Source organism: Cinclus cinclus, chromosome 3, assembly GCF_963662255.1.
Source record: "Cinclus cinclus chromosome 3, bCinCin1.1, whole genome shotgun sequence".
In the NCBI taxonomy this organism is placed as follows: Eukaryota; Metazoa; Chordata; class Aves; order Passeriformes; family Cinclidae; genus Cinclus; species Cinclus cinclus.
This window is the reverse complement of record NC_085048.1, coordinates 88344650-88368689: the sequence shown is the minus strand read 5'-3', so window position 1 is coordinate 88368689 and position 24040 is coordinate 88344650. Positions and strand designations below refer to the sequence as shown.

Genomic DNA, 24040 nt, shown 5'->3' with positions numbered 1-24040 from the left:
GACGCTTCCTGCCTCCGAGACTAGCTGCTAGATTTATCTTTATTCTGCCGTAGATGTTTTCTGCTGCCTGGTGCGAGCACGCTGCCTCCTGCGGACGGCGGAGAGCTCCGAGAGGCACCGTGCCCAGGGCGGGCTGGGGGAGACGGAGCCGCCCGCGGGACCGCGCTCCGGAGGCCAACAAAGAGGCCGCCAAACCCCTCGCCAACAGGTGCTGCGCAAGAAACAAACTTTTTCTGGGATACTACTCCGAGTTGCCAAAGGGGAGAGATCCCTCGGCCGCTCCGGGGAAGAGGAAAACGCCAAAAACATCCCCCGGGCCGGAGAAGGGACAAAGCGGCGGGAGTCCGCAAATCGCGGCGCGCTCCGGGCAGGGCGGGGAGCGGGGCCGCGCACCCGCACCTCCCCCGGCACCGCCCGGCCCGGCCCGGCCCGCCCCACCCCACCTGCGGCCGGGCCCAGCCCGCGACCCGCCCCGGGGCCGGTGCGCGGGGGGAGCGGCGGGGGCGCCCGCTTAACCCCTTCCCCTCCGGCGCCTCCGGAAGCGGCGGCGGCCCCGTGGGGCGCTGTGTCCTGCGCCCGGGCGGGGAGGGGTGGCGGCGCGGGGTGGGGGCGAGCGCGGCGCGGGGGGGCGGCGGCGGGAGCCGCTCCCTCCTTGCCCAGCCCGGCCCGGCAGAGGCGGCAGGAGGAGGAGGAGGAGGAGGGCGGCGCAGAGCGCAGACATGGCGGCCAACATGTACCGAGTGGGAGGTATGTGGGGACGCGGCGGCGCCCGCCCGGAGCCCCCCGCGCAGGGCCGGGGAAGCCAGCCGGGCCGCGGGCCGTGCGCGCCGCGCCGGGGCCAAGAGCGGCGCTCCGGCTCCTCGGGCCGGCGCGGTCCCCACGCGGCGGCCGGGCCCGGGCGGGCCGGTCCGGTAAAGGGTCGCCGGGCCCTCCGCGGGGCGGAGGGGGAGGACGCAGGTTCCTCCCCCGCCGGCCCCGTGCGCCGGGTGGGAGCCCGGCCCCCGCCGCCGAGGAGGAGAAGGGCAGCGCCGCCCTCCGCGGGAAAGGGGGGAGCGGCGCCGCCGGCTTCCAGCCCCCGCACCGCGGGCCGGGCACGGCTGCCCTTCGCGAGGGGCCGCCTCCGGGGCGAGCGAGGCGCCCCCGGGCCGGGCTGGCCCCGGCGCGGCCTGGCGGGCCCTGCCGGCGCGGTGCGGGGCGGTGCGGTGCGGTGCGCACGGCAGCCCCAGCCCAGCCCCGGGCCCCTTCCCTCCGTGCGGCTCCCCTGCCCCCGCGCCCGCTCTCGCGGCGGAGTTTCTCCGCGCCTTCCTTGGTCTGCCGGGATAAATTATTAATCCGGCTGTGTAACCGGGGGATTTCTGTCAGCTTCCCTTGCTTACCGCCGTGACCCCTGAGGAGCGCCCTGATACGTGACTGCTTGGCGAAGGGCGGGAGGGAGAGGGCATTTAGGCGGCGAAAAGCACGGCGCACGTTTGTCTTCCCATCCCCAGCCTGTCGAAAATGACACGGATAACTTTCGCTCCCCCACGGAGGGACCGATCGTGGCAGTGTGCCCAGTGCTGTGCCTCAGGTGCACCGCTCAAGTTAGGTGTGCGCTACTGGGTGCTCAAAAATCGTTCTATCCCCGTGATCTCTCAACAGCCAGAGCTGAGAGAGAAGGTGCGTGGGAATGAGGGGTGAGGATAGTTTGAATCCTTTTCTGCTAATGTTTTCAGATATTCTTGACAGAGCCACAGATCTTCCATTTGAATGCTCCCTCATTAGGGCATTTGGATTGAAGCCCCATCAGTCTTTACTCATCAAAGTAATACTTCTCTGAGCAGGTAGTGGGTAGGGTTTACCTCTTAGGTCACCAATTTTCTTTTTTTTTTTCGTTGCAATCTTAACAAGCAATCGTGATCCAGAGATCATATTCTTTCATTAGAACTACTTGAAGTGCCTTTTCATTGTATTGTAGTGTCAAAATGTTGCAGAAGACTTTTATACGTTGTTATAGTTTCTCATCCGAGTTTTAAAAAATAAAGTGTGCAGGGTGCAGAATATAGAATATCAAATTTAAAGTGTGGTTGGCATTTGATGGGTACTTTTTCGTTGGACAAAAACAAGTTTTCAGAAAACTATTGAAGGAAATGCGCTGCATGTCAATTTCTTTGTATGTTACATGGGAGCAGCTTTCAGCATATGAGTAAACTTCCATACACTCTATAGAATTTTTTAATATTAGTGATGCTGGAAGAGACTTTGTCCTGCAAGATCCTTGCTAATCTCAGGACAATTTCTGCTTAGTATAGTTTTCGTCTTACTGTACAGAGATAACAAGAGCGAGTATCATAAAACATAAGTTACTCATTGGGGCAACTCTACTGCCACAGCACCTGATAAGAAATATGAGGTGTCACCTCTTACAGAAATGTTAATCTCCATAATATAGAAACTCACTAAAGTGCTCAGTTCTTAAGTCTTCCCTGATTGATTGTGAGAAGTTATTCCTTCTCTGTCAACATTTAGGAAGTGCGTGGATTACTGGATTACAGTGTAAGCTTCAACACAAAGCATTTAACTTTTTTCCAGCTTGGTTGTTAAAGCAGGTGTAGTGCAGTTATAACCAGAATTTAGGAACAAATTATATTGTATCTCAGCGTAGAAGTACATCACTGTCCCAACGTTTATGAAGAAATATCAGCCCTTTGAAAACTTCTTGGTTTAGAAGAAAATTTCTGCACTAATATTGATATTACCTTACATAATTTTTTGGCATTTTTGGCATTTCAGTGACTTTCCCTTTTTTCCTTGCAGATTATGTTTATTTTGAAAATTCTTCCAGCAATCCATATCTCATTAGGAGAATTGAAGAACTTAACAAGGTACAGATATCTAAGATTCTTCCTTAATCTTTGGCAACAGTCAGTGTGCTTGTTAAAACCTGAGAATTATTTTCATCCCTTAAGATTTCTGCTGTGGTAGGGTTTTCTGGTGGTTACTGAAAACTTGCTATGTGATATCCTGTAATTCTGCCCTGTTACCTGAGGAAACACCCAGTTGCTCATTCCTGGTGAGCACGATTACTCTGCTGCAAAATATTTTCTAGTGAATTCTATGGGTTCTTGGAGAAATGAATGAATTTGATTCTCTGGCTGACGATGACACTGTGAATCCATCTGGAATGACAGCCATCATGTAATGTGTCTGCTTTTAGACAGACATCTAAAGAGCTGGAAGGTACCAGCGAGACTTTGCAGTGATCAACTAACAGAATATGTGACTTCTGTGGCTGTTTATTGCTCTGCTGTTGGCAGCTGTGAATGAAGAATGGGCTTTTGAATAAAGTACAGACTGTGTTCTCTGTCTATCCTGAGTGTATTTTCCTAAAAAATGGGGGCTCTATTGACTGTCATTTTTGTGGAAAGCATGATTCTTCTTTTTCACTCTTACACTACTAAGAATAGTGTGGAGTTTCTAAATGTATTATTTTTTTTTACTTTTCCCTCGAGCACTATTAAAACTCACTGATGTACTCTTTTAAAAGTTAGTTGTCAAAATGCCCATCAAGATGTGAGTAATGATTAAGATTTTTTTTCCAGTTGTTAGAAAGTAAATTTAAAAATTGGTGACCTGCAAGTGATTTTCTTCTTATTAGTGAAACAGCAGTATGCCAATAGCAGACATCAACCACATTAACAGTTAGTGCTGTCCAACACAACATCCACTGAACTTGTGCATGGCAAATATTTTTTGACTTTTGTTGGGGAAGAAATTTTCTTATTCACAGCAATTGACATGATTCCAATCATATATTAAATATAATGTTTGTTATTTTTAAACTGCATTGCTCTAATTTAATCTTGCTTATGCAGGGTAAAATAGAGTCATGTATTGATTTTTCTTTTTCTTAAAGAGAGGTTGGAAGTTGTAGTCCAGACATCTTAAATGTGAATGGTTTGCTTTTGTGTGTCAAAGGTATTGAGCAAATGTGGAGATGGTATGTAAATGTGTAATGAAATGCTTTGATTATTGTTCTACCAGGGACAGTTTTTTGGTTTTTTTTTGGTAAGAAACTTAAGACGTTATACTTTTTAGTATTAAATAAGTAGCTCAAGGTAAAAAAGTACTTTTGTATCCTTCAAGGAGGAGGAGGAGGACACAGTTCTTCAAATAGTAGTTAATTCTTTATAGCAGATCGTGGTCCCCATGATGAGTCATGAAAACAACATTGAACTAAATAGCTCTTTTATTTTAGGAGCTGTTGTGACTTTTTCAAATAGACCTTTCAAAAGTCTTTCAAGAAGACTTCTTCAATAAATATTATATTAAATAAGATTCTGAAAAAATGCCAGAGTACTTTGAAACGTACATTTTTCTCTAAAGCTGGATTGTAAAGAAACGTTCGCGAGATTCTAACATTTCTGAAGGATTCTTATGTTTGCATGATACTGGCACCTCTGAACACCTGAATAAATATAAATTCTGAGGACTCAATAATTGTAGTTAAACCTCTTGTCTGGTCTAAAGTTGGTACTGGCCTCTCTGAAGAAGATGTTATTTATTGAAGTAATTCTGTTGTTTTCAGCTTGACTGATCATGTGAGAACTAATGATATGAGGGAACACTCTGAGCAGAGAGCATTTAATTTGTATTGCACAGCTGAGGAGGGATACATTCTGACTTGATTTTCTCTCTCTTTTGTAGACTGCCAATGGGAACGTGGAAGCAAAAGTGGTGTGTTTTTACAGGCGAAGAGATATTTCTAACAGCCTTATAATGCTTGCAGATAAGCATGCTAGTAAGTAGATGGTATAGGGCATTTTTTCTTACTAATGCAGCCCGCTCAATTTCTGCAACTGCTTAAAATTGTAGGTTTTTTTAGCATGTGAAATATATATTTATGTTAGGCATTTATTAATATCCAGTTAGTTGCTTAGTATTATCTGATATTCTCCTGCTCCTATCAGTTGCTTGTGGGAATTAAGTTAAGCTGTATTCATGTGATTGAGATTGTTCATCTGGGAAAAAAAAATGTATCTTTTCATCAGGAAGATACAGCTGTATTTTTTTTTATGTCAAAAGTAATTCTTTCTTGTAAGTTAATTTAAGCTTAAGAGCATTTGTGATTATTTGAAGTGACTTTTTTGAATTAGACGTAAACATTTGTGCTTAATGTAGAATTCCTTGGGAACTGAAAATCACTGGAGATTGTAAAAGAGCTTTCATGCGCATTTATGCTAAATGTAGATATTAGTCAAAAATAGGGGGGGTTGGGTTTCTTCCCTTTTTTTTTTTTTTTCCCCCAGATAAACAAGTGGTACTGGCTGAAAAAAGCCCCATTTTCCAACATGAACCTAACCTTTTTTTGTATCTGCCATTTGGCATACAACTGAAATATCATATTTTCCATAACTTTTTGATGAAAACTATAATTCTGAAAAAATACAATTTTGAAAATATAATTAGGAACCTAAAAATCTGAGATGAAAACAGTAATTTGCAAAATACTCCAGTTATATTTGTAAATAACTGAAATGTGAAGTATGTCAGCATCCCATCAATTTCTTGCCATAGGCTATTAAATACCACTTTGATTATATACGATGCTTGAGTTTTCAAAATTAATCTGTGAATAAGTTATGTAGGGGTTATAAATCTCTCTAATTTATTGGGATGAGTCTCTTGAAAGACATTAGATACTGGCAACGTTTTGATACAAATATATGATGGTGTAATTAGGTGCTTTAAAATACCCTGCAGTTTGTTTAATGAGCAATTCTGGTAATTTTGCTCATCCAGGTATGGTTAATGAAGAGAAACAGCCGACCTTTAGCTTTTGTTTTATTCTTTTGTTGGTCTTAGAGAAGTGGGGGTGGTTTGAGAACGTAGTATCAAGTATTAGCTTGGTTTTTATAGGAAGACAATACATCTTGCTTTTGTACTAAGAAAATTGTTTCATGTTTTTCCTACATAGTTGGGTACAATCTATAGTTATTTGTGACCTATTTATGATCATGATCATCAGCCCCTGCAATCATTAATTTGTCTTTTGAGTTCTTCCAGCTGAAATGTATAGAAACATTGAACTTTAGGTGGGCTTCACTAAACTTTCTAAAACTTCCTAGAACTTTTGTTTTTCTTTTCTAATGGGGGGGAGGGGAAAAGGGGAAAATAAAGTGTGAAAAGGATAACAACTTTACTTGGAAATACTTTATTTAAAAAAAAAGATTTTAAAAACATGAATCTTGTAATGATTTTTTTTTTTAGTTGGCTTATTTTTCAGAAAAGGGTGTGTTAGTCCTGTGGGTATCATTCAGTCTGGAAAAGTGAATAAAGAGTTCTGCTTCCTTTGTGAGTTTTAGATTGCCGTTTTGTCAGCACTTTGGTAGAAAGTACTTGTTGATGGTCTGTTGTTCTTCTATAGCATACTAGGGGTTTGTTGGTGTCACTAGGAGTGCCATGGAGTCTTCCATCATGTTTTCTCTACTGGGATTCTCTTGTGGTTTCGTAGTGAAAAAACAGAAATGTGATTTACATCTGGTTCACCAAACATCTTTAGAATGCCTGTGCTTCACAGGTTATGAGCCTTCTAACCCAGTGCTCTTATGAATTATGTTTCTCTAGGAACGTTTTCTCTGGAGACATCTGTGGAAGGTGTAGTGCCAAGTTCTCTTAGGAGATGTTTGTTACAGTTGCAGGGGGCAGCATATAGCAGAGGATTGCTCGCCTAGAGCTTCCCATAGCTCATAGAGCAGATGTAGTTAAATGTCAAATCAATTTAAAGGCTTTCATTCTGGAATAACACAGTGTTTTGTTTAAAAATATGGTGTGTGTAAACAAAATATTTGTATATTTGTGAATATAATGTTTTGGAAATGTTTTATGTAGCTAAACATGTTGGGACGTCAACACTTCTACCTGGTTTGGCATAAAATAAATGTTAAAAGATAGAAGCTTCTTAAGGAATGGAAATTCTAGTTCAGCCCCTGATTTCTCTTGTGTGCCTGTTTGGAGAAGTCTTAAGTATAAGATCTGCTTGATCTTTTCTAATGATATTTTGTACTGCTAGCATTTTTTTCCTTTATAATTGAGAAAACTGGTCCAAGTTATGCATTTCTGAAGATTTTGGCAGGTGGGGGTTGGGCTTTTTTTGACTGACACATCAGTTTCTGAAGGTTATATTTTGAGATGTAGATATAGTTCCATTTAGTAAAAGAAGCAAATAGCTTTGTAAGAAAATATTTTGGAATTTTAAGAAGAAATTTTCAGTAACTTGAAAAAGTTTCAGAGTTATTCTAAACTACGTTTGGGAAACATGGAATAAAGCTGATCTGTGACTTTATCACTGGTAAGGAGTCAGTATATTGTTTTCCTAGGCTGGTGGTTGTTGTTGTTTTCTTGGGTGGTTGGGTTTTTGTTTGTTTTTGTTGTTTGGAGTTTTGTTTGTTTGGTTTTTGTTTGTTTGTTTTTAAATGCAGTTGGGGATTTCTTTGTTTGTTTGCTTTTCTTTTAAGTTGTCTTCCAAAATATTTCAAATTTAGTGGGGGAAAACAAATTTTCCTTAGGCCATTCTGAAATACTCAGGTAGAGAATAGTTCCCTTGTTTTCAAAGAATGTCACTAATCTGTGAGTAATTTTTTTTCCCTGGAAATAAAATAAGTGTTTCAGGTAGAATTTAATTAAAGAAATTTTTATTTGTCTACCAGCATCATGTATGACATCAGTTTAGATCTGGGAATAGTTCTAGAAGCTGACTATAGCCACTTAAATCTGGGGATTTGGAATGTTTTATGGGCACTTGAGGACTTTGTTTTTTTACCTTTTGATTTATGTTACTATAAAATAGAGTTTATGGTAAGGTCAGCTTGAAATACAAACCAAAATACTGTCCAGGATCAGCTTCTTGATGCTGTGCAGCCTCCTGAGTTTAGTAAGAGAGTTCTTTTGGGGTGTTAACTCTCACCAGCACTTAGGTTGGAGCCATCACTGCAGGGTCACTGTGAGGGGGCTGTTCCTTTCTTGGCATGAAAGAATTGACCAGCAGAGTAAGGCTTACTGTGAAGGGAAGAGAAAGAAGAGAGATGAATAGAGGATGGAAGGCAGGACAAGAGGCAGATATTGCAGCAGATACCTGAGTACGTAAGCAAGTGAACTTGGAGACCTGGGACAGAAAACAGCTCATTAAAATGGGTGAAGCAAACATAAAGGGGTGGCATAGCCATGTTCCCTAACTAAATGGAGTGACTCAGAAATTGCCTGCTGTATCTGAAACTTTGAAATGTAGATGATTCTTTATCTTCAATAGAATTAATGTAAATATTTTAGGGCAAGGTTTTAATAGATGTGGAGAGGAGACTGTATCAGCTTTGTATCAGCACTGGTTTTGGGTTACAGAAGAGGGCTTAGGTTCTGTATTTCCTTCTTTTGCAATAGATTTATCATAGAATCATTGAACAGCCTGTGTTACAAGATACACATGAGGATAATTGGGTCTAACTCCTGGCCCTGCACAGGGACCATTCCAAGAACCATACCGTATCTGAGGTTTATTCACTACTACTTTCTTGAAGCTGACTGGGGTGACCTGAGTGCATGATGCCATTTTTTTGCAGTTCTTTGCACTTTAAGTTCTTTATCTGATCGTGTTATCATGTAATACTGTGTCTGAAGTCATTCTCTTATTGCAACTCCTCAGCTACCTTTTGCCTAGTCAACCATCTGGTGGGGATATAAAAAACTGCTGTTGTTGGAGTCCTTCATCTTCTGATTTATTAAGAGGGTTTGTTTAGGTGTGCTGAGATGCTGACTCAATGCCAAGAATATTTCTGGGCCTGTGATAAAGCCCATGCAGAATGTATTTCTTCTCATTAACACAAATGATATTCTTTGTGAATGAGACAGTACTCAATTAAAAAAAAACAACTCTGAGATTTGTTTCATTGATTGAGATGAAAGGTAAAATGAAATTTTTCTAGATTATACAAGCTGACAAAAAAATCATATTCAGTATCTGTTCTTTTTAGAGATCACTTACTGGCTTTAATTCTTGTTGCACATTTTAAAAAAAAATTTTCTTTTGGTCTTAATCAGTCATGTTTTGTGTTATGTTACTTCGTAAAATGGTGTTTCAGCTACAGAATTTTTGTACATGATAGATATCTAGGAGCAGAAGAGTCCTGCTAGTGATTCCTGGTTAGACAATCATTAGAGTGGGAAAAGTCCTCCATGATCCATCCTTTGACTGAACAGTGCTAGGCCCACTAAACTTTATTATCAAATGTTGGAGTCTGTATTCAGTTCTGACCTTTGTATGACATTGATATGTTGCAATCAGAAACAAATCCAGTATTGTTTGTACTTCAACCTTTTTGCCTGTAAAGCAGCGCTCCTATTAGACATTCTTATTAAAGTTGGTGAAAAATATTTAATATACCAATGTGTTTTTGTAGTTGATGTTAAAAGATCTCAAAGCACCATACAAAACACTTGTAGTTTATTTTCTATATAATATCAAGAATGTTCCAGCATTCCTGGAAATGGCTTGATCTTGCAGAGCAGTTTAGCTGCTGCTGAGCCTTCTTACCTTCTCTTAAAGGTGCTTTGTATTTGAGGAGAGGAATGTTTTGCATATTGTCGATATTGACTGCCAACACTCCAGATGCGTCTGAGAGAATGAAGCTGTTAATATTCCATCTGATTTTTGAGAAACATTTTATGTCAGCACAGCAGCAGGATAGCAGGTATCACTGAAGATGTTAAGTAAATGAACTTAACTTGAGCAGTAGTGTTTAGCAGATTGCTCATTGATGTTCCCAAAGATACTCAAAACTGAAATGTGAATTCCTTTTGTGTGTCATCAGGTTTTTCAACATATGGTTGCTGTTGCATAGTGATATTTTTAGTACTGAACTCCAGGAAAAACACAAGAATATTTCCTACCCTCTTCAACAATAAAAAAAAAATAAAATTAGAAATTGTATGAAAAAAGTTACAGGTGTGGAGCCTGTGTGGATCCGGGAAAGGGCTCCAGAGTAAAATGTCTAAAACACCTTGTGTTCTTCAGTGTTCAGTTATCTCAGTCACACATTTGACTCAGTATGATTCAAAACATTTATAAAACTCCACTTCCCTTGATACCTGTTGTCTTTGCAGGCCATGTTCAGTTAGAAGCATCTTTGGTGAAATGAACCCAAGAGACAAATTTTAACTCTTTTGCTGCATACAATCCATTTTCTCTCTCTTGATAATTTTAAATGTTGAAATAATTATTAGTTTCTTAAAAAAAAAAGAAAAAAGAAAAAAAGACCCAAGCAATAAGCATCAACCCCATGGTGAATACTTTTTTGGTCTTGCTTATAGTCATGTTGGCAAAAAAAATAAAAAGTCTTTAGAGCTCAATTGATTTGTGTCTATTGCAGTAGTGTAAGTAATACTTATGTGGAATTTTGTGGTTTTTCGAAAGTTTTCTGTTAGGTTACAGTTCATTTTTTCCATTGCACTTGGTGAGAAGGCCTCTCTTGCTTCCTGTTAAGAAAAGTGATCTGTTGATATCACGCTGTGATAAAAGATGCCATTTTTCTGGTTGGATAGGAGATAAAGGAGCTAAGGCCTGGAAAAACAGAGCTGGGAATGAAAGGTAGGAGAGGCTCTTGAGTTGTGTATGAGGAAGAAGGCTTGGCTGCTGGTTATGCCTGAGGAGTGGGTGAGCAGACTCGTGTAACTGGTTAAGTGAGATACTGCCTTGTTAATCTCAGGGCTTCTGTAAGTATAAATTTGTGTTTTGTTTGCAGCTCAGTGTCCCTGGCTCTGTCATCTCTGTCCACACACACACACCATGAATTAGGAGAAAATTAGTTTTGATCTTACGTAGTTGCCCTCCTGTCTTCGAGGACCAGACAGGTTTTTCAGAAGTCCCTGTCTGTGAGCTACTCATCAGAAGACTCTTGGATTTGTTTTGAAGATGGGGTGGTGAACAGAGACAAACCCAAATATAGTAAGCCAGGAAGTTTAGGTGTATAGGTTCCAGTGTTGCTTTTGCTGGAATTTTACATGTTAATACTTATTTAGTCATCTGATAGAGACATGTAAATTAAGCAGTAGCAACTTCAGGTCTGTTGTGTTGCTTCTGGGAATCCTGAAGTCTGTGATGTGGGAGAGACACACCTTAGGAGGACCCTTTAAGGATGATGCAGATAACAAATTCTTTAATCAGTGGCAGAGTAGCTTTTATGCTAAGGCGCTTATATTAGTCTCACTATGATTTACACTGAATATGAGCTTGGGGGTTTTGTGAGGAAGACATGATCTCTGATCTCCTGAGACAAGGGAACATCAAGTTTTCCTTCATTTACCCAAGAGAATGCCATCAGTTGTAATTTATTTGAAGAAGGGGGAGAAAATTGAGAACTTGCTGAAATACAGAAAGCTACTTCCTTGTCACCAAGGAAAAATTTGTCTCAAGGCTCCCAATTATTCTTTTCAAGGGTGCTTTGGGTAGTGTCATAAATTATGTGTTTTCTTAATTTGGTTTTTGTTCAACAACTTGTGAATGTTTCTCTCCTCAACAGTGAAAGCAATAAAGAAGCAGTAATGAGAGGCATTTTGCTTCTGACAATATCTGAGTATTCTTTTAGTGACTGACATTTAGAAGTAGTAGCTATATTGTCTCATTAACAAGTTTACTGTCAGCCCCAAGTATCTTGTAGAATTATTAACTTCTGTGTCCGCTCCCCCTTTGGTGCAGAATGGCTTGTTAAATTGTGAATGTTAATGATCTTCTCTTAATGGATGAATAGCTTTGCAACTAAGTTCATAATTTTAGGAGTTCTTAGCACTTATAGAAAACTTGCAAAAACACTTTTTTTCACCTCTGTATGTATGATCTGCATTTGCATCATGCATGGCTTCCTCGCATATAAAATATTGTCTGCTCTGTTCAATTTGTGTAACTACATCTGAATTTTTGCACAGATTGTCTAGCTAGTAACTGCTAGCTTCATCTTTAGACCTCCAAAGTATAAACTTATAATATTGGGCAAGTGTGTGTAGATTAATTTTCTTTCAAATTCAACAATCTTGTTTTCTGAACACAGAATTTAAGAGGCTTGAATACATTGCTGCCAGTTTCTCTGAATGTAAAAACAAACAACCTAAAATCTGGGTTAATTCTGTGAATTTGCTGTGAGAAGTGGAAAGCTGTAAAATATTGGTTCATGTTTATGCTTAAAACTGTTTAACATATATATGAAGCTCAGTTTTTATTTTTATTACTTAAATGCCAGTATTTATTTAGTAAGTTTCCTTGGTAAAGAATTCAGTAGGGTACAAAAGGTGTCACTTTTTTGAGCTCTACTCCCAAAATAAATTTTTCACATTTAAGTCTTTAGAAGGAGAGAGTATTCACAGAATATTGCCAAAGCATTGTGCATTCACCTATTTCCCTGTGTTCCTTAGGATTCATTTCCTCATGGTCAAATTTACATGCGCATGCCATTATTACTGCACTTGCTCAAGGTTTCTTTTGTTTTGTGAAAAACATGTAACTTTTCTCTCAGCTGCTTTCGTGTGTCTTTCTTGTTTCTTAACTGTGCACACAAGTGATCCTACACTGTGTTCTTGGTACCCTTAAAACACTTGTAGTATTTAAATTGATATTATTGATCATAACTTTTTGTCTCATGAAGATAACTAGATTTCCATAATCTCAAATGGTTAAATTTCTTTTTGTTATCCCTTTTAAGGCTCCTAATTTTAAGTGACTTTTCTCACTGTCTTCCCAGTGCACCCACACTGTACCAAAGCACCTGAGGAATAAATTTTGGACTACAAAAAATTTGCTAGGTTATAACTATCTGTAAAGCTCTAATTAGAGATGTGTTTCACATCTTCAAAGAATTCTCTGGTAGCCTAATTGAATGAGTAGTTTATATAATTTATAAATCTGAATGATATAAACTCACTATTAATATAGAAAGACTTTCCCATCATGCAGTGGCAGTTAAATGGGTGACTTGGGAATCAGGTATGATGATTTAAAGGCTTGCCAGCAGTAATCCTTGAATGTCTGTATTCTGCAGTGGAATGAAGTGTGCAGTAGTTGCCCTCAGTAGTACTCATGCTTGCCTGTAACAGCACACATGCTGGTAGAGGTGAAGCTTTTCAACTTGGGCAAGGCTCTGTGTGAGAATGAATGTAGTGCTTACTGCCCCAGCTGATTCATGTAGTGCTGGGTGTGTGCATATATATATATATATATATATATATATATATATATATATATATATATATGGTGTGAGGTATTATGGACTAGGTAGAAGTTGCAGATAAGATTAATGTGAAAAGTAGCTGTTTGGTTTGTCTGTAAACTCTCCTTCTGTTAAAGGTAGCTTGCAGAAGTAACAGGACAAAAATTCAGCAAATACGCTGAGTTTGTCATGCCCCAAACCTCGTGGAGTGGGTGGCCAGAATGGCTGTGCTGTTTTGCAGTGCAGTTTGTCTGATCCATATTTTGGTTTTTACCTCAGCTGCTGTTTGCGGCCCTCTCTGATGAAGTGGAGATTTGTAGTGTGAATCTGCTTTGCTTCTGTTTTTGACGTGCAACAAATGATTCTATGATTCTTGCAGACAGATTGTTTTGTACTGATGTAGAGTACATTGCTCCCGTGAGCAAAAAAAGTTTGAGTGTCAAAAAACACTTCTTTTTTTTTTTTCAGTAAAAGCCTGCTCTACATTTTCAGATTCCTAAAAGACTTCAGGGAGCTAGATAGTTCGTTTTGACTGTCACCTACTGCCTGAATCCAAAACCTGTTTGAGGATTTATGACAGTACATGGGATGTCTTCTCTGTGCAGGTTGCAGAGCTGCTGGGCTATGCACAGAGCGCATATATATATATGTGTGTGTATATATATATATGTGTGTGTGTATATATATATATATATATATATATATATATGCGCATATCCAGGGGTTATGTGAGTACATGTGCCTTTTCTACTTGTACAACAGGTTAAACACCTATCCAAAACCAGCACAACTAAATTAGCTATCTTCCCACTTTTGATATGCTGAATGATAGGATTTATTTTTGATTTGTCTGTTCTTGCTGTTGTGAGGCACTGTGACAGTGATATGCAATGCTGAAGGGAGTCATGTTTCAGTTCCCTGTATTAAAAGTGCAGCCTTGTTTTGGCTTAAACCAGAGTAGAAATAGTGTTAGCAGTCTGTGAGCTGTAATCTAGACCCTACAGGGTGCTGTGGCCCTTTGCTGTGTGGCCGTTCCTTTAGGCAGATCCTTTGACTGATGCTGCTGTCAGGAGTGAAATCCTGATGCAGTTATTCTCAGTAGGCCCTCAAGAGTCCAAGAACTCTGTTGCCAAGTATTATACAAGAACAAAGGTTTTGATATATGGACAACTTTTTTATTTATATATATATATATTTGTTTATTTATATACATTATATTTATGTTTATATTTATATTTTTGCCTTCAGATGGGGGCTAGCACTTCGCCTGCCTTTATAATGCTCTCCCCTTTCTTTTAGTTTTTAATTTTTGTTTTTAATAAGAGGAAAAAGTGCCAGAATCAGCATACAGAAGATTTGCCATGTATGAGATGAATAAGTGAAGATTTTTGATATCTTACTTGCTGCAATAAAAATGGTATTTGAACATGTTGTCTACAAAGCTAAGTACTGAGAGTAGAAGAAAGACTTCATTAATTTACTTGGGAATGGCATATGTATTAAAATTCAAATAGTTAATACAAGGTGATTTTTTTTCCTATACTGTTTTGTTGTTTGTTTTTCCTCCTGGTTTCAGAATGAATGAATAGATTAAAAGGCTTTAATAATTTAAAGTAATACATGTATTCATATCTCTTTACTTTTCCCAGTTCATATGTACAGTTCCTGTAAATGATGATCTCATTATTTCTGTGCAGGTATTAAGGAAATAATGTATCCTGGAAAGTAAATTTCTAACATAGTTGATGGAAAAAAGATGGAAAGCAATGATCTTTTAAGTCTTACACAGACCATCAGAGTGAATGAGCTCCTCTTCCTGGTTGTCTTCTCAGACCTATAGGCAGAAAAGCTTTCTTACCATGTTAGCATTGAGCAAGCATTCTCTTAGATAATATTCTTCTCATTTCCTAATCCCGCACATAGTCTTAATGTGTCTTAAGTTTACCCAAGAGCAGGATATACAAATCCTTTTTCTTTTCCCCCCTTTTTCTTTCTTTTTTATTTTCTCCCTACTTCTTCTTTCCTTTCTGCAAAAAATTCCAACAAATTTCAGCCTTTCTGTAAGGAGATACTGTAGAAGATAAATAATTTGTGTTTTATAAGCAGAATCATATGCCACTCTGAGTAGGGGTAGGAGAGTGCTTGTACAATCTGTGCCTTTTCATCTCTGCCAACAAATTTTGAAAAGCTGTTTATTGGCTTTTTAGGATGTGAACTGAATGTTAGAAAAGCAGTTTAGATCTCTGAAACTCTGTGGTTATTGTCATACGGTGCAAGAAAATGTCAGTGTAGATCTTAAACAGGGACTTTGGATTCTTAAAGAAAACATAAGAGCACATTTTTGTGTGCTTAGTTCCTCTTATGTTACATTTATTATTTTTTATATATTTACATTGAGAGACAGCCATGCAGCTTGTTAACCAACTAGATCAAACAGACCTGTTGCCTATGCTAAAGGAAAGATAATCTTAGGAGCAGGAGTTTCACAGAAAAATTGTGAAAATCTTAAGTGATGGGAAAAATTGTTAATAGCAGCTGTCTCGGGAAAATGGAAGATACAGATCTCTCTTTTATTAAAATCAGGTGTAATAATTATTCATGCAGGTTATATGGCAGCGTTGCAGGTTGCCCTTGTATTTCTTGAGCCAGATGATGGATTTAAATATTATTTCTTGGGCACTGTCAGATCAACCACAAGCACTTTTGCTCATGGTGGTCTGCCAGCCTGGATTTGAGGATAGAAGTAAAATGTCCTTTATTTCCCACACAACTCTAAACATATGTACACTTTGGAAAAACCACTAATTGACTTCTGATTCAGCTGATGAGCTGGATGTAACCAGTAATTGGATGTTCATCGTGTTGCAAATAGCAGTGTCCATGGCAAAATTTTGAGTCTGCTGCTTGCTGCTACTAATGAGCTGCTTAAAGAAACACTACCCAGGGCTGTTGCTTCTTGCATCCTGCAGCAGCTTGCTGCTGTTCATACAGATGTACACATGACCAAACACAACCTGAGCCCTGTAACAGGATATTTTTCTCATTTGGCAGAATTTGCATTTGGATAGGTGATACAGAAATCAGGTAAAAGGGGAAAATCTAGCTGAGGTTTATGATACATAAACCAGCTTTTTCACCACTGCCTGCATGTTGTTCTCATGCTTCTGTGGGACCCTTCTGTTTTGTAGTGTTGTTACAAGCTAACTTACAGTGCTGAAAAATGGTTAAAGAGCTATTGTGCTTGCTCTTGCATTTATTCATGTTATATTTAATTTATTAGGATCTATTTATTAATGTGGCACATCATGATTCACGGTACTTATGGAGGTAATCCTTCCTAGCTTTCCACCCACAAGCTCCTAGCTCTCAATCTCCAGAACCAGCTATCAAATAAGTCCCACCCATCAAGTTTGGGAAGGTGAACGTTTCTTTCTGCTAATGAAAGGTGTGATGGTTTCCATAAAATATTTTTGCTACAGGCCTGTGATAAATGTCGTATAATTGCTCAGTTGTTTATGGCTGACTGTTGTCCTCAAAACTGTTATTATTATAAAATGCTACTTGAAAGTACCCAAAAAACCATTTTGCATTATTTTGGAAATATTTTTTATTATTGGACAGTGGGTGTGGCGTTATTAGTTCTTAATGGTTAAACAGTGGTTATTTCTTTTTGTGGTCTTCTTTAGAAAAATAATGATGAGGTTGTGTGGGAGGATCACCTGGATAACTGTGTAAGAAAACTGGATAATCCCTTAGAGGCCACATGTATATCCATACTATCCAGCAGGAATTAAAAGTAGACCTGTTCCCTGTAAACACAAGTGATCACTTCTTTTTTTCCTACCTGAAAGATTGCTCAGATTCATGCGTTAGATAGTAATATGCCATTTACATGACTTGTAATACGTTCAAACTGTTCTTTGGATTTCTTATCCTATTTGAAAGTAACAGCAAATATCAAATTGATGTTAGATATTCTAAGGCATTGCAACAGACGTGGTATAAGTAAAGCTAATTAATTCAGCTTTGGGAAATGCTTCCTCACTCAAATTGCAAGTGTAACCATGCATAGTCTAGCTCACAGAGTTGATTAAAAGACCTTGCTACAGCTTTAGGGGGTTAAATATCACAACAAAGTTAGTACAATGAAATGTGGCAAGAAGCCTCATACAGATGAGCCAGTTGGCTAACTGCTAACCTAAGAGAGCTCTTCAATTCATTCTCGGTCTGAATAAAGCTGTTCAGATGGTTAGACTTACTGTTTTTCTTTTGTAGAAAATTTGGCAGTAATTAGATTTACTCTCTCTCCCCAAATCTATATTTGTCAATGTTACTGCTGTAGCATCTAACTGCCAAATGTGCATTTGAAGTTTTTGCCACAACCATCTAAGCTTAGAGTCTTATTCACAGCCACCTTTGCTTTGATGTGTGTGATAAACTTGCTGCTCTTCAGCATTCTCAGCTTCTATCTGTAGGTTTGAAAACATGCTGTTGATACCTGGAATGTGCATATTTTTTAGGCTGAAGAAAAGTTGTTGAAGAAAAAGGTATACAGGAAAGGAAGAAAGTTGGTGAAGTTTTCTGAAAGTGAGGCTTTCTTTGAACTTGAAATTCTGATCTCATACTGATCTAATACAATTTAAAAAGTATTTTAACAAACAGTGAAATGGTTGTGATTCCACAAATGGTGGTGGTGATTTAAATCTCTTCATCTAAGCTTGCATAAGATGGGTGCAGCTAAGTTGAGGTATGGCTTCAAGAGTAGAAGCAACTATGGTTAGGAAGTTAATGCACTGTAGCTTTGGGTACTCTGCTGTTTTTATCCAGCATTGATATCTGTGCTGCTGTTGAAAGGAGTAGTCTTGTTTTTTCCATTATGTCTTCCCAGTCTCTTATTTATGCTTTTTTCTCTCTCTTCTTTTTTTTTTTTTATTTTTTTAAAAGTTCTTTTATTTGTAGGCCCAGCAGGCTAAGCAATTGGAATTGACCTAGATTAAGGGACAACTAGGTGAATAAAAAATTAATTGCATGGTCTGAGTCAGAGGTTGGTGGTTAAGCATCCACACTGTGTGTGGAGACTCGTGGGAATCCATGGGGTCCTGTCCTTAGCAGTGACCGGAGCAGGCAACATGGGGCACTCTTGCCATGTTTGCAGGTGGCACAAGAATGGGGTGGTGACCAGGGGATGGCTTGGGGGAAGAGCTGGTATGCAGGGATTCCTAAAGAGCAGAAGGAATGCTGTGTCAAGAACATGAAGATGTTCAGTAGGGACAAATGCCAAGTCTTGCACCGGGGAAGGAAGAGCTCCTGCAGGAGCCTAAGCTGGGAACAGAGGGGCTTGGGGGCAGCAGCTCTGCAGGAAATGCCCTGAGGCTGCTGGCACACAACTCCCTGACAAGGAAGGGGGTTGGCCAGGACCATGCTGGGCTGTATCACCAGGCACATAGCCAGCAGATCAAAGCAAGAGATTATTCTCTCTGATTATTCAGCACCCATTGCATTACATCGAATTATATCACATCCAGTTTTAGGTTCCTGATAAAGGAAAGTTGCTGATAAATTGGAATACATTCAGCAAAAACCATCACGATGGGCACTTGCCCTTCTAGGAGAGTCATCTGGAATTGACCTTTCTCAATTTGGGATAGAGGTGGGCTGCCAGTGCCTATGGGGGTTATAGACCAGAAGATGGAGTTGGACTCCTGGGAGTGACTAAATTGAAATGGGAGTGATTCAGATTAGATGCATGTAGAAACTTTTCTCTGTGACTGGGTAATGGAGAGGTTATTTGGTCTTTTGTCTTCAGAGATTTTCAGTTACTGAGTACCAAGGACTGACCTTAGAGCTGAGCCTGTTTTGAAGTATAGTTTCTGCAAGGGAACTCTTGAGACCCCTTCCCGCCTGAATTACTCTGTTTTCATGATTTTTGATTAAATTTCCAGAGTCCAACTCTAGCTGGAAGAATGCTGTCAGTATTTTGGTGGCAGTAGGGGGAGAAGTCTCTCCTCTTTTAATACTGAAGATTACTCCTCCTCCCTGAAGATAGTTTTCAATGTTTAAACTGATCTCTCTTACTCTGTTGCAGTATAAAAGGGGAGCACATGTGGGATTATTTTGATTTAGTTAAGGAAGAGTAGTACATCCGAGCAATTAACCTTGTTTTGCTGGCTGATGGTTAGCTATACAGTTGTTGGAGCAGCATTTAAATCTTTAGATGTCTTTCAGGACTTTTTAAAAGTAATTTAAAAATAATTATTAAATAGGGGTATTGTATTTCTAGAGATTTGCTCCCAGTTTATTTTCCTTTTAGTTGCAGAAACAAGCAATTCTTCCTCATAGCAAGCTTGACTAATCACATAACTATAAACAAAGATACTGTATACAAAATTCAGGTGGAATGGACAGTTTTCACTTCTTCCCAGGCTCACTAACACCACCATTTTCTAACAGCAAATCCCACAAATTAAATGGAAGAGGAAAAGCAGAGCGTTCATCATGTTTAAAAGTGGTGATACATATGTAAAATGAGTGAGGGTTACAGTTTCTTCCTGGTATTCACTGCTTAACTGAGTCAGTGAAGTCTCATTTTCATCAGATGGGAAAGGAAAAGTTAGTGGTGTCCCTGAAAGTATCACCAGATCACTCTGGTTTTCAGGATCACAGTAATTATTTACCACTGATGATTAGGAAGTCCACATAAAACAAATAGACCACAAGTTTTAAAAGGTCAATAGAGATGCCTGCTTTTGCTCACCGGGGTTTTCTTTTAAATAATGAAATATTTATTGAAAACCAGGAAAAGACCTACAAAACAGCATTATCTGAAATTCTGTCCAAGGCCTAAAGGGGAGTATGTAATTTTCAAAACATGATTTTATGTATATATGAAGTATTCATCTTTGGAATCGTACCTAAGAGTTTCAAAATTCTATTAACTGAACAATTTTAAGTTGATTTTTTTGTCTCTCTAATCATGGAACAATGAGGTCAGCTTATGTCATCATCATATTGCTGCATAAAAGTATTTGCCCACTCTGAGCTATTGCTTTTCTTCCTTTCCTGAGTGCTGAAATGTGCTTAGGTTGATGCTACTTTGATTTCCTGTAGGGACCTTATATTTCACTCCTTTTGATAGAAATAGTCTCTCCTTGGATGGCAAATGAAATTCACATGTGCTGTAAATCAAGTCAAAGGTGTGAAGAGATCTCTAAATGTTCTGCAAGGTGGTTACCACTTTCCTTCTAATGGGTATTAAGGTCTGATCATCACAAAAACCTGCTTCAAATGCAGCTCTCTGGAACTTTCTTCACATGCAGAATTCTTTGTGTTGCCATCAGGCAAATTTAGCTTCCTCCCTTCTTTATGCTGTCCAGCTTCCTGGTACAGGTTTGTATGATTGCTGGGACAAATTATTACTTGTTTTATGAAATCATACTAGTAACATTGTCTCTATATTTTAATGCTGAAGCAGGAAATTGTAAAATTTTCCTGATGATAAGTTGTGTTGAGTGGATGGAACTGTTCTGTGTCTGGCCATGGTTTGTTCTGGTTATTATTGAGCTTGTCAGACTATCCTGTGTAAAACATCTGTTTTATTTCTAAAAATGCAACAGAAAAAGTTACATTGTTTCATGTTTAGGTTCAGAGTGTTTTAAGAGATGGGTTTAAGAGACATTTGGTTTCAGCTTCATGCTCTTGGGTCAACATTTTCATGTCTTATGTAAGATTAGTGAAATAAATTTCTTTAAAAGTGGTGGGTTTTCTTCTTAATTTTTAAAATAAAATTCTTACTTGAGGAAGATGTTGAGGTGAGAATAGGTGTCTACAGCCATTTTAAACTCCAGAATATTATCTCTGTCTTCCTATAACAACTTGAAAATGGCCCATGTTGCCCTGTGTTTTGTGCCTTATCTGTAGTCAGATGTTTTTGATAACGTTGACCAAACTTGTGTTTGGATGCCTAAATTACTTGGGGAAAAAGCCCCCAACCCAAAGTACCTAGAGGAAATATTAATGCTTGAACTTGACATTTGAAATGTAGCTTGTGACAGTCACTTGCTGTAATAAACAGTTGTAGAAATTAATTGCTGGAAACCTTGGTGTGGTGTAACCCCCAACTAGCAACAAAACACCACACAGCTGTTGGCTCACTACCCCAGGTGGGATGGGAGGGAGAATTGGAATTAACAAACAAAGCAAAACAAGGAATTAATTCGCTGCTTCCCATGGGCAGGCAGATGTTCATCCATCCCCAGGACAGCCGGGGTCTGTTACACACAACAGTGTCTTGGGAAGCAAAAACATCATCACTCCAAATGCCCCCACTTCCCTCTTCTGTACACTAGCTTTATATGCTGATCATGATGCCATGTGGATATCCCTTTGGTCTTTGGGGTCAGCCTGGTTCTGTCTCCTCCCAGCTCCTTGTGCCTCCCTAGTCTTACCTTGTTGATGGAGTATTATGAGGAGAAGAAAAGGCCTTGGCTCTGGGCAAGCTCTGCTCAGCAATAAAAAATGCATCCCTGTGTTATCAACACAGCTCCCAACACAAATCCAAAACACATCCCTATACTAGCCACTGTGAAGAAAATTAACTCCGTCCCAGCCAAAAACAGCACAAACATAAACTTTTTAACATGAATTTCTATTTTTAAATTAATTACTTGCCTAATTAAAATTTTTTTCACCTTGGCATAGATTTAAGATTTATTAATTGTCCATATTATAGATGCCAAAATAATTCTCAATTGAGTTATATTCTGACTTGAACCTGTACATATGTCAGATGAGTCTGTGAGTTGTTGGATGAGATAGGTGAAATCCTTGTTTTCATTTTTGTTTTCTTGCTCTCGTTCTCTGCAAAACATGCCAAAACAGGAAAGGGGATGGGGTTGTCTACAGCAAGATAGACTTAGAGTGGAATTGGGTTTGAAGAAGTTGGTTACATCAGGGTATGTTGTTATATCACTTTTGTGAAAAGAACTATTGGAAGTGGAATGAACTACACATAGGCATGGTTAAAAAAAGTAGTAGCATTGCATATGGAGAGAACTGTGGTTGCTATGAGGATGCAGGCAGGCTTCTTTTTGAAATAGTGTTTGTAGGTTGGTTGTAAAAATGGTTATTATTAGTAGAGAGGGTGAGGTCCTCTGTTGTAGCTAGCTACATGAAATACTATCTCATACTGAGGTTCTCTTGTTGAATTTCTGAGAAATATTTTGTAAACTACGCTTGGTTTTGCAGATGATGGATGGTAGAAAGTTGTCGAATCCTAGAGAAGTTTTTAAAGGGTCTGTATTTTTGCATCCATTATTCAGAGAGACTTTTTGCCCTTTTTGGGAAGCTAAAGGAAGTATAGATTCAAGTTCCACATGTCCCAAAAATCCACTAGGAAGGCAGATTTCAGCCATCAAGATGCCAGTATAGCTCTTTTGGAGAGTCTGCCATTGTGTGATGTGTTAGTAAGCATTGGGAACATTGCCCTTCAATTCTATATGTGACTCTTTCTAGTATCTGCTTTTATTTCTTCCTGTCTTGCTTAAAATGGAAACAATTTAAAATTTTATTTAAACACACCAATACACTGAATTTGTTGTCAGTATCTAAGAAAGTTGCATAATGGAAGATGCTAGGCTTTTTCAGATTTCTTAGACTGATTTTTGCGGTCTTAGACTGAAATTACATTTAGTAAATGTCAGTTCATAGAAAGCATACTTTTCTCCAGAAATTCTGAGTCCTGTTTTTTAGTTTTTGTAGTAGTGATAGTGGCAAGAGAAAGTCAACCCCAAAACTGGTCAGCAACCAAGAGAAAAAAACAGAGGAAAGAAGATGAAAAAGGAGTGAGTAATGTTGACAGGATTGTTCTTAAACTGTGTGAAAGACATCATGCGTAGTACAGAGGAGAGGAGCATAAATTTTTAAAGGGTTGAAGTAGAAGTGTATAATTCAAAATACTTAACATTCTGTCAAGTTACATAAACTGTAGTCTTGTTAAACTCATCTTTTCTTTGAAATACTAAAGGAGGTTGCTAAGGGGTGGGGGGGATGTCAAATGAAATGGTTGCAATGATGTTATGCAACAGAGTTAATTTCGACCTACGCTCTGCTTCTCTGCAGAAGAAGTTGAAGAAGAATCTGAAACTACAATTGAGGTTGATTTGACTGATAAACAGAAACATCAGTTGAAGCACAGAGAGCTTTTCCTTTCTCGCCAATATGAGTCCCTACCAGCAACGCATATCAGGTAAGAAGTAGTGAATACAATTTATCTGTGTGTTCTGCTGGGTGGATTGCCTGCCAGTAGCCCATCTGCTGGACTGTGTCCTTGCAAAAGGGTGTCATTGATCTCAGCTGAGTTGGGCCAGGTTGTCCCACGAACTGCTTTGGAAGCATCGTTGTTTTTTCTTTCTTTACTTTCCTTCTTTACTTGATGTTTAAGCCTTAGAAGGGATGAGAGTCTCAGAGCTCTAGCTTGCCAATTGATAGCATCAGTTGATAATTTGGGGGAAAGTCAGTCTGTTACTGATTTGGGAGAGCTAATATTTTTTAGTTATTCTGCTGGCCAAAGGAACCTTGACCATTTTGTCTGGCCTGGAAAACAGCAGATAGGTTTGGAAAGGAGGTGGTGACTCATTGGTCAGATCTGCAGTTTAGGGCTGCATACATGTAAAATTAAAATGACCCCAACTTCAGTAAATGTGAAGAAGTCATAGCTGAGTTTGGCCAAATATTGCGGAAACATTTCAAGTATTCTTTTAAATTGCCTTTAATGCTAATGTAGGAAGCGGCTTGCTAAAGCTCAAAAAGCGTTTGTTGAC

The 24040-nt window shown here is 39.3% G+C and overlaps 1 protein-coding gene across 2 annotated transcripts in view; it reads left to right on the top strand.

Moving 5' to 3' along the window:
- The first annotated feature begins 719 nt into the window (after positions 1-719).
- Positions 720-24040, top strand: part of MTA3 (metastasis associated 1 family member 3) — a 129539-nt gene continuing 106218 nt past the window's right edge. Inside the window, exons 1-4 of one of the 2 annotated variants that reach the window (XM_062489258.1) lie at positions 720-747; positions 2794-2861; positions 4684-4777; positions 23340-23466. In XM_062489258.1, coding sequence (XP_062345242.1) covers positions 720-747; positions 2794-2861; positions 4684-4777; positions 23340-23466 — 317 coding nt within the window. Of the gene's footprint in view, positions 748-1497; positions 1586-2793; positions 2862-4683; positions 4778-23339; positions 23467-24040 lie in introns of those variants that run through there. The other variant, XM_062489257.1, reaches the window with a different exon arrangement.